Source organism: Carassius gibelio, chromosome B8 (genome assembly GCF_023724105.1).
Source record: "Carassius gibelio isolate Cgi1373 ecotype wild population from Czech Republic chromosome B8, carGib1.2-hapl.c, whole genome shotgun sequence".
In the NCBI taxonomy this organism is placed as follows: domain Eukaryota; kingdom Metazoa; phylum Chordata; class Actinopteri; order Cypriniformes; family Cyprinidae; genus Carassius; species Carassius gibelio.
In genome coordinates, this window is record NC_068403.1 from 8,171,786 (window position 1) to 8,183,274 (window position 11,489).

At 36.3% G+C, this 11,489-nt stretch overlaps 1 protein-coding gene across 1 annotated transcript; it reads right to left on the bottom strand.

The window, feature by feature from the left end:
- Positions 1–287: 287 nt before the first annotated feature.
- Positions 288–9,490, bottom strand: si:dkey-6n6.1 (uncharacterized protein LOC100170811 homolog). The gene is made up of 10 exons (XM_052563561.1): positions 9,048–9,490; positions 6,710–6,841; positions 6,090–6,253; positions 4,711–5,248; positions 3,733–3,848; positions 3,002–3,134; positions 2,519–2,676; positions 2,205–2,344; positions 1,026–1,352; positions 288–956 (listed from the first exon to the last, which is right to left on the bottom strand). Exons 1-10 carry the CDS (start codon positions 9,193–9,195, stop codon positions 776–778), a joined length of 2,037 nt encoding a protein of 678 aa, XP_052419521.1. The 5' UTR covers positions 9,196–9,490; the 3' UTR covers positions 288–775.
- Between the last annotated feature and the right edge of the window lie 1,999 nt (positions 9,491–11,489).

Here is an 11,489-nt window from a genome sequence, read left to right on the forward strand (position 1 = left end):
CTCAGCATTTAAATGTAAATGTAACTTTTGATAAAAATATATATTTTATTAAATAAAATGTGTAACAATTCTTTTATATCATTCCTTTTTAAACTGTTTTAGGATTTACGTTTACTGACGCCTCCTAGTTGACCAATGAGAGAATCAGGCTCTTCAAGCATATGCTGAATAACTAACTTGTTGAACAAATAGCATACATCAAGACACCAGTGCACCGTTTCCATCAGACATGCACTCATAATATTAATGATACAAAATGCTGAAAAATAACTCTATTTGACACCAGATTATTTGTCACCTCTCAACTTTATTGTAGTTTGTGACAGAATACAAAAGCACATACAACACACGGTATCACAAAACTAAATATAAAAGTCAAAGCCTTAGCTACTGAAAATTGTTAAAACGGTATAAAAAAAGTGATGCATTGCAGTTTAATCAAAATAAATAATGTAAAGGCGATCTATTAAAAACATTTTGCATATAAAAAGAGGGAATTTTCTTGCACATACAACTCCGCTTTATAAGAGATTGTAAATTGCAGACATGCAGGTATAAAACAAACCAAGACAGACATTAGATATGGAAACAACAACAACAGACGTACACAAAATATAATGCCAACTGCAACAAGAAAGATGCACATTTAGCACCATGTAAAATAAAAGGCCTCTGGTGTGAAAGGGGAGCTGCATCTTTATCTTAATTTCACTTAAAACTAATATTTAAGCATTGAATTGAGATGCACTGTAAACGACAGCCCCAAAAATCGCTTTCATTCATGGTGCTCTTCGTATCTCTGGGGCCGCAGAAGGACGCTCTGGTAGGTTTTAATGCAGGAGAAGGCTGTTGGTGGAATCAGGCGGCGGTCGATCAGGTTGTACTCCAGATGAACAGACAACAGCAGGGAGTCCTCACGGGCCGTGGTGTCACACAATGAGTTCATAGTGATGTAGCTACAGAGAGAAGATCAGGTTAAAAAGGCAAAGCAACAGACAGACAGACAGAGAGACCGGCTCACTAACCTGATGTAGTTGTGGTTCAGTCTCAGGTGCTGCAGGTTCTTTAACTGTAGAATGCCTCGTGGGATTGATCTGAGCTGGTTATGGTCCAACAGAAGTTCAGTCAGCGAGTTGTACAGGCCCAGGAAGGACACTTCATTTATCCCGTCCTCACGCAGACGGTTGTACGAGAGCTGCAGGGAGTCCAGACCAGGTCGCAGGTGGCCGAACACATAGCCAGGGATGCGCTCAATTTGGTTGTGATGCAAGATGAGCTGTCGCAGACCAACCGGCAGGAAAGAGGGAACGTGAACCATCTTATTGTGGGAAAGGTCCAAATACTCCAGTTTCCTGTGGATAAAGACATTTTTGAAGATAGTTTTGAAATACTAAAAAGTACTTTGTGTTCACAGTAACACTAATAGTTTTTTGTAAAATAGGGGCTTAATTTTGAGGGATAACTTTTCAGGAAATGTCAGTTTTAGCTGGTTTATTGTCACAGTTAGGTGCTTCTACCCCCTTGTTAATCAGATATCATTTCCCTCTAATTTTAGGAATAAATTATGAGTAGAGTTAGGATTAGGGGTATGGACTGGGTTAATACTACAAAACATGTTGACCAAGGAACATGTCTTACTTGCAAAATCATAGAGACCCTAAACTGTAAAAAATATTCCCTAAAATATACAGTAAAAAAACGGCAGCTGTGGTTGCCAGAATTATACCATAAAAAAACTGTTACTGTTTTTTGTTTAACGGTTTTATAACGTAAAAAAACCCAGCAACAGCGTTTTAGGTTTAACGGTTTTACCATAAATTTACAGTTTAATACTGTAATTTAACAGCAATGATAAAATATTAATATACCAACTTATTGAAAATCTGTTTTGTATATTTGTATTAAACTGGTAACCACCAAAAGCAGGTGGTGATGAGAAAGTCACGTGATGAAACAAAGCCCATCACAAGCAGCTTTTAAATAATAAGATAAATAGAAGGTGTAGAGTTTAAAGTTTAAAGGAAATTACCGTTAACTATTTAACAGGTTTGTACTCTAGCATTTTCACAGTTTTTTACCATTAAAATCACAGTCATTTTTTACAGTGTTAGTGTTCATAAAAGAGCGCTCTTTATTCACCATATAATTACGGTACTTGTCCACTAGATGGCACCTAACAGCAGAGAACTGAGATCTGAACTCACAGCAAGTGTATCCATGCTCTTGGATGAATGCGGTCTTCTCGGATTCGGTTATGGCTGAGGTTCAGGACTCTCAGGTTTGTGGTCTTGTTGAGGAGCCCTGAATGGACCACCTCTATCTTGTTGTCAGACAGGTGTAGCTCCTGGTGAAGTTACAAATCAACAACAATCCATTACCTGCTGCACTGCACCGTATAAAAACACCTCAATACACTTGGCAGTGTCACCAAACTAAAATCTAGTGCACGTTTTACACGAGTATATAGTATGTAAATGTACTGCAATTTTGGCGTTTTGAAAGACAAAATGTAACTGACCTGTACTGAAACAGGCAGACCAGAGGGAATAGCCCTGAACTTATTGTCATCCAGCCTGAGGTAAATCAGCCTCCTGAGAGGCTTGAAGGCCAGAGGAGAGACATTTCCATCGTGGAAATAATTATCCTCTAACTCCAGTGTCAGCAGCTGAGACAAACCTGAGGACAAAATAACATTAATTACACAAAATATGTCATTTATGCTTAATATATCAGTATTTACTGGTAATTGGAAGCTTAACATTTTAAATGTTTTTGAAAGAAATCTCTAATGTTGAAAGACCCTGCATTTGTTTGATAAAAAAATACATGTATCCATTTAATCTCACTGCTATCTTGGAGAAACATTAAAAAGTTAGTGTAATATAATAAATCAAGCAAGTCATTTTAAAATGGCCAGATTAACCCCTAACGTGAAAAACTGATCTTTTAACGGACCAGAGTGTTGAATACGTTCGTATGGACACTGTGGTTTTGTGTTTACCCTGAAAGCTGTGGGGAGTGAGAGCACTGAGTTTATTATCGTTGATCTTCAGCTCCACCAGCGACGGAGGGAGAGATGGCACTTTAGTGAAGTTGTTTCCATCAAGGTTCAACCTCCTGAGCTTCGTCAAGTTCTGCAACAGGCCGAGAAGATACTCATGACACTGTCAAAACCAGACTGGAAATATTTCAAAGCTTGCTGCAAGTCACAGAAGCATCAGTTACACAGAGTTCTGGCATCTGCCATGAGGAACAGACGTTTCTTGATCATGCTACCGAGTGAAAAAAGCACTATTTTGCCCTGTGTCATATATATGTCACCTGTAAAACCTGTGCTTGGCGCCTAATAGATATGACACATGGGTGAGAAAGAGGTCAAAAATGATTGTGTTTCTTTTTAGGGGGTAATATCTATTGACTGAAAATTCCCATGTTCGCTGCAGCATCCTGGTGAGAATTGTCTCGGTGATGTCAGACTTGACATCTTGCGAAAACACGTCAGCTACTTGCTAAATATCAAGCTTGCACTGTGCCGCACCATAAGGCCTGATAACTCACCATCATTACAGATAACAGATCACAAAGCAGTCTCTATTTTTGCAGATCTACATTAATCTGTTCATTATTAGAGTCCAAAGAAATATCACAATGATTGTTATGTGTAAACAAACTGTATGTGTTATGTGTCAGTATGCTTGCTAATATAATAAGCTTTCTTTGACTTTATCTCACCCGAAACACATCTGGACCCAAAGAGAAATCATCCAGCTTGTTCTTGCTGAGGTCGAGCCACTCCAGGTTGGGAAGACCTGCCAGAGCATGCCATGGGATCTTGCTGATTTTGTTATCTGCAACATACCAAGACGAGAGCAATTTTTAACCTTTTTCTTGATCATGGTAAGCTCTGTTTACACTTCTCACATTTCAGTGCCAGCTCTTGCAGTGTCACATACAGTCAATCGTCTGATGGGCAAACAATAGGACACTGCCAGATTGTGTTAGAACTCAGTAAAACATGCAAGGACATCTCTCAAACTCCCTATTTTCAGACTCTTTACTTAACAAAATTTTGTGAGGTTTGTACTTTTTATGTCACATTTTAAATGTGTATACAATTTTTTTGTATGTCACAATATCATATTCTCACAATATGACAAATATTTAAAATAAAATAAAACATAATTTTACATGTATGCTCCTGTTGCAATGTTTATTTGACCAAAATACAGTAAAAACCTCAATATTGTGAAATATTTATACAACTTATAATAACTATTTTCTATTTTAATATATTTTAAAATGTTATACATGTTTTGTCAAGATTCTGTGCTGAGGAAAAAGTTTTTTTCTATTTTTTTACTATTTACTATCACTTCTGATCAATTGAATGTATTCTTGGTGAATTTATTTATTTATTAAAAATAAATACACCCACAAAACCTCTGAATGGTATTGTATATGTAGTATAAAAGGAATTAGGTGTAGCCTAAATGAGAGAAAGAAAGAAAACACTAATGAGGTAAGGAAACACACCTAATTCAAGGTATATTATTCATAAAATGTATTATCTTTTACTATTATTTTTTTACTTATTGTAAGAATGTTCAGATGTTTTTATTGTAAAAAGAGTCAAAAAAACCTGAGATGAGAAAATGATATTCACAGTGTATAATTAGTCCTCATGTGCAAGGAGACCTTCTCTCACCTCACCTGCTAGAAAGAGACTCCGGACCCCAGCATCTTTGATGATGGGCATTTGGGTAAGGCGAGTGTTTCCACAAGCAATAAGAGACTCTGAAAGCAGGCAGCCTGCTGGGAGAGACTCCATATGAACAGAGGTACTGATGACTGGACGGCCAATACCTCGATCCACCAGTCTCCGAGTGGGGGCTGGCAGTGGCCTTCCAGTGGGCAGGATCACAGATTTTCTTGTAGGAAGAGCAAAGGCTGGCTGTGCTCGTGGTCTGGCCGGTTTGAATGTGGGCGGTATTACTCGTCTTTCGAGTGCTGCAGGACGAACAGCAGATCTGAACACCGGAATGCTGCGGTTATCATCGTCATCATCATCACTGTCGCTGTCGTCCTCTAGATAGTCGTCATCATCATGGTCGTCATAATCAAAATGGACTGGTCTCATAAACCTTGGTCCTGTGGGTATTACAGGGGTCTTAGGAGGTTTTCCAGGATCCAGACTCACACTCACCTCCTGGTTTTTCTTCACTTGCTTCTTAGGAACATTTGAGGGAGGCTGAATAAAAAACATAAGCATTTAAATACAATTAAAAGGTCAAATCTGCTTAAAACTAAAATGGTTTGCTATTACTAGCTGGTCTGGTTCGCTGGTTTTATACTTTTGAAATAAAGGTTCTATATTGGCATTTTCTATATTAACATCCATAGAATCTTTCCATTGCACAGAAGTTATAAAATGTTCTTCATACTGTGCACTGAAAGGTTATTTGGGGAACCAAAATGGTTCTTCTGTGACTTTGCAGTGAAAACCCTGTTTATCTCTCATAGCGTTCCAAATCTGTAAGACCTTTGTTCATCTTCAGAACACAAATTAAGATATTTTTGATGAAATCCGAGAGCTTTCTGACTCTGCACAGACAGAAATGCAACTGACACGTTCAAGGCCCAAAAAGTTAGTAATGTCCAAGTGACATCAGTGATCTACCAACCTTAATTTTTTGTGCGCAACAAAAACAAAAATAATGACTTTATTCAACAATTTCTTCTCTTCCGTGTCAGTCTTCAACGCACATTCACAAGAGTACCACCTTGCAATTTGTTTTCCAAAGATGAACGAAGATCATATGGGTTTGGTATGCAATGAGGGTGAGTAATTAATGACAGAATTTTCATTTTTGTGGTGAACTATCCCTTTAAGAGGGGAGAGTGGTTTTCGGAAGACCGACCAGGTAAACCAGCAGAGCACTAGCATAGACAGACTAAAAAAGCAGAAATACCACCTTAAACCAGCTAGGACCAACAAATACACATTTAAAGAAAAAAAAGTACAATAATAAGGGAAAATTAAGTATGAAGTATAAGACATACATTAAATTTTCTCATACACATCCACATACTTGTTTTGCTGGGGTGATCACCAACTTGTTCTTCTTTGGTTTCACCTCCAGAACCTCCATCCCCACAGGTGGTTTTCCATTCCCTGTCAGTCTGTTTTTCGAGCTTGTTTTCCCTACAGATGTTGGACTGGGCTTACTGGCCACAGACTTCAGGGTGGGTGAAGCTAGACATGGTGTGGTAAACAGAAAATCAGTACCCTCCACCAAGCATCCCACTACCTGATGGCACATTTCCCAGCACTGCATTGCACCACACTAGGAGCCAATGTTTTACATAATTCCCAGCCTGCATCACCACAGGGATGCCCACTGTTCTCTTTAGCTTTTACTACAAATTGCTAATCCATTTACTATTTTAAAGTAAACCCCAAAACAACAATCAAAAAGCAAGAATGGAACATGCACTAGGACTACTTAAAAGTTAGAGGTTAAGATTAAATGTATATTTTTATTTATATTAAATATATTTTTATGTTATTTTAACACATTAACTTGTTTTAAACAGGCAGTAAAGACATGTATAATGCTACAAAATATTTATATTTTGAATATTTCTCATTGAAATGCTGTTCTTTTGAGCTTTCTATTCATCAAAAAAGAAATGATGGTGGTTTCCAAACCTCTGGCTGGGCAGGGGATGGTTCGGCAGCTTGCGGCTCCATCTTTACACTGGCACACACTGCAAGGCTCTGGAGACCACACAGCCCCCTCAAACAGAGAAATCCCATTCACCAAACACTGGCTGCTACGCCCTGGCATGTATCCACACAGACAAAATGTAAGAATTCAGCACACAAGAATGACACTGCATAAGATAAATGAATATAATATAATATAATATAATATAATATAATATAATATAATATAATATAATATGGCTGTCAGTAAATTTTTTTTTATCTAATTAATTGCAAATTACATTTGGCTTTTAAAATACCCCCAAAGATTATTTAATGCTATTTTTGTGTGTTTTGAGAAAGTATTTAAGTAGACATTATAAATAGTAGCTTAAGAAAGAAATATTTTATTTGATTCAACATAAAATGTATTTAAACGTTTATTAAACATAAACGTTTAGGCTAACATTTTTCGGGTTCATGCAATGGAAGTCATTGGTAACCAAAACTTTTTTGTTACTAACAGTCTTCAAAATACCTTTTTTATGTTACACAAAAGAAAGTAGCCCAAGTCATTCGGGTTTGAGTAAATTATGACATAAATACAATTTTTTTGGGTGAACTATTCCTTTAAAGTTATTTTTTTTTCTTTTCTAATTTTTTCACTTTAAAAAAACAAAAAAGTTAAATAATACCCTAAATAAGAAACTAAAAATGCCAGCATGTGGCGGTATATGTCTTCACGAGTCTTTTATACATTCGAATGGCTTATTCATTCAGGAATGAAGTAAATGGCTGAATAGTCCTTTGAATCATTGATTCACACGATTCGTTCAAAACGTGGATTCATTCAGTAACGCTTGCTAGGAGACACGCAACAGTTCTGCTGTGCTGTGGATTTATAGAAAATATTTTGATGGCAAAACTGAGCAGAAACATATAATGTGTTTAAAATATAACACAATACTAACTTCATATTTATGCCACATCCTTGTGCCACAAGGATGAGCTGTTTCTATGTGTATTTAGCTTTGATGTGAAATAATACAGCGCATCCTTACGGAGGTCACCTGTAGGAGAAAAAATAAAACAATCCGTGCAGACTGTTTTGCAATCCGTCCCCTCAGTTCATAAACCGTACTCATGAATCCTTAAAATGTTCCCCTGGTTTAACAAATTGCACATTCGGATTAATAAACCGTACCCACAAATTTCTAATCCGTGCGCTCCTTGGATTAATAAACCGTTACCGTACCCACGAATTTCCAATCCGTATGCTCATGGGTACGGTTATTAATCCATGGGTACAATTTGTTTAACCAAGGGAACAGTTTAAGAATTCATGAGTACAGTTTATTAATTTGTGTGCACTATTTGTTAAACCGAGGGAACTATGTGTACAGTTTATAAACTGAGGGGACGGACTGCAAAACTGTAGGCAAGGATTGTTTTTTTTCTCCTACAGGTGACCTGGTCCTTGTGGCGATGAGGACAGCAAGAGAAGAAGAGCGTACACAGCACGGTGGTATGGAGTGACACAGAGGAGAACGTTGACAAAGGAATTATTGAATAAAGTTGTTCTTTTTGTTTTCTTCGCTTACAAAAAGTGTTCCTGTCACTTCATATAACCCAGATTGCACATCTGAAGGCAGATGGAGTATTGTGACGACCACTTTTCATACCTTTTCTGGACCTTGACACTGTTATTTACTTGGCAGTCTACGGGACAGTCTCAAGCCTCCAGGCCTCCAAACATTTTTTTAATTGCATTATTTTTTCATAACTAATTAATTAAATTAATGAGTTAATCTGACAGCCCTAAATATAATATGTTTTAATCAATTTAATTAAAAATATTAACTATAAAAAAATTCAAAACTAAATGAAAATACAATTTATTTTTAGTGTATGATGTCTGTTTCCTAAGGTGTCCCACAAAACAAAAATTGGTTTTAAATTGTTTTGCTTGAAATGTGTTTGTGTTCTGTCAAATGAATGCTACTTGGTTTGATGTTTTGTTGTAATGCAAAGACATTCATACATTTTTAAGCATGACTTTTGTCCAAATATTGTACAGACCTTCTTCAATTCAATTCAGTGTAACAAGTTATTTTCAATAAATAATACTGCACAACGAATTTAAAATAACATATACACACATACATACATATATATTTTACTTTTTTTTTCTTTTTTCTTTGCTTAACCCCTTTTTTAAAACAACAACTTATTTTTACAACAATTACGCAATAAATTTACATATAAAATCACAATATCAGAAAACGATATATTCTCTGATTATTTTTGACTCAAATAAAAAGATGATAAAAGCATTGCTCACCTGGAAGGAAAGGGTTACCATAGTCAGGTGCATCCTCAGTGGATAAGAATCGTCTGGAGCTCTTCTGTCTCTCTCTTCTTCCCTTTTCTTGTTTCCCCTCAGCTGCTAAAAGTGCTAAAAACAGACACAAAGCTAATGGCTTGTACATTGTAAATGTATGCCGGAGATAGTTCAGGTGCAATCTGCCAGAGACAGCTGTCTCAATGACTCTGAGGACTGCACCCTCTGAAAGGCCAGTTATATTCTGCCTCTGGAAATCATGGTCAGCCCATCACCCATCCCTCTGAGGGAGAAAAAAGAAAAAGAAAAGCAAAGGTGAGAGCAGAGATTGAGGAGGCAGGAATGGTACGGAAGCAGGGGAGTGAGAGGGAAAAAATCAAATCAAAACAGTTTCAACAAAGCGCTTCTTTCACTTGCCCTAAAGACCCACCAACCGCCTCTCAACCAACGGCCGTCGGTCTTAAGAGAAAAACAAACTATTAGAGCGTCCTCAAGGGGAAAATAACCTTATCTTTGACATGTTTTAATGTTCTGACATCAATGTATGCACTTCCGGTGTGTCTCACTTTAAGTCTCTCTTAAAATGCTCTTTATTGTTTGTGCTTCTATGCTAGTGCACGTTTGATGGAAGAGCAGAGCAAACATTGGTCTGTAGGGAGCCTGTTGTCATGAAAGGTAGCTCTGTTTGTCCAAGGGCTAACGGCACCACAGTCCTGAGAAATTCTTCAAGTTCCATTGCCTTTTGCAACCTTGCGGCCTCTTTCTGTCCAGTGTGGCCATTTCACTGCATACGAGCACTGTTGCTATAACAACCATTTCATTAAATAGCATTAGAGAGAATTTATGCCATGTTCTATCTGAGAAGTTCTATTATTGACTAAACTGAAATGATCTCAGTGAAGCACGTTTACATTTTTGGAAAATTATTCTAGGCTATTGTAGGTTGTGGTCTAATATGCTGATTTGGTTCTCAGTAAACATTTCTTATTATTATGAATGTTGAAAACAGTTGTGCTGCTTAATATTAAAAAAAAACTTAGATAAATAGAAAGTTAAAAAACGTTAATTGAAATATTGAAATATTTAATGTCACATTTTACTATATACTAGCTGAATAAGCATTCACTTTAAAGTATTTTAAATTCAATACTTTAAAAAAGGAATAAAAGTAAAAAAAAAAATCTTAGTGACCTCAAACTTTTGAACTGTGTGTATATTAATCAAAATTTAAGTACAAGTCACATAAACATACTGAAATAACCTATTATAAAATATTATATATTTTTTATAATGTTAATATCTTATTCAGAATATTAATTTAAAATTTTAATTTGTACTTTTAGGTGCTATAACTTTAATAAAAAATAAATAAATAAAACAGTGTTTGAAATGAGAATGAATATCAGTGCAAGGAAATGTGGTCAGCACAACATTAGCACACAAGTGTAAGCTTGTTTTGATTATATAAAATGTGTTTGGAGAAGGCTGGGACAAATAACTAATTTAGTTCTACTTAATTATTTTTTCATCTCCTACACTCCAGTTTGTTATAGCCTTCCTTTGTTTTTGCCTCCCACACAGAAAATTATTAAGCAATTTGATGTAATGCTCCCCTCCACAAGACATGCCCAGAGCTTCCTGTCTTTCATTCAAAAATAAAAACCCTGAATGTTCATGAAGACAAACAATCATTTTAAACAGGCAAACAACACCACCCACATCTTCCTGCCTTCGGGTTTACCTCGTTCACCTGCTCAGAGTCCAACCAAAAAACAGATTAGACCAGATATAAATGTCACAAACAAATAACGCAGAAATCATTTTAGCAACATCCTTCATCCGTGGTCCGCTATTGGAATGAGTCTGTATATGAAGACCTTCCAAAAATACAGTTTGATATACAACTAAAGTAAGCCAACCTCAGACAGCAAACAGTCTAGTGCGTTCATTTTCTTCATGACAACTTGAGAATCAGTGTTTACTTTTTCCTAGAATTCCCCATCCGTCCACACACACGGCTGGAGCCAAGCCTGTCGAGAACATGATAAATCTACAGCCCAGACTGTTTAGAGAACGTGACTGACCCTAGATAGATAGAACGGCAGAATGATAGATAGAGCAAACGATAAAATGACAGAGCAAAGGAAAGACATAACAAAGATGATAGAATGACAGAACAAAAGATAGATAGATAGATAGATAGATAGATAGATAGATAGATAGATAGATAGATAGATAGATAGATAGATAGATAGAACGATAGAACAATACATAGATAGATAGATAGATAGATAGATAGATAGATAGATAGATAGATAGATAGATAGATAGATAGATAGATAGAACGATAGAACAATACATAGATAGATAGATAGATAGATAGATAGATAGATAGATAGATAGATAGATAGATAGATAGATAGATAGATAGATAGATAGATA

Coding starts and splice junctions, on each gene's coding strand:
- si:dkey-6n6.1 (XM_052563561.1), bottom strand. CDS start 9,195: ATGTACAAGCCATTAGCTTTGTGTCTGTTTTTAGCACTTTTAGCAGCT. Junction 2,677..3,001: donor CACTCCCCACAGCTTTCAGG/GTAAACACAAAA, acceptor TTTTGTCCTCAG/GTTTGTCTCAGCTGCTGACA. Junction 2,345..2,518: donor GTCTGCCTGTTTCAGTACAG/GTCAGTTACATT, acceptor TAACTTCACCAG/GAGCTACACCTGTCTGACAA.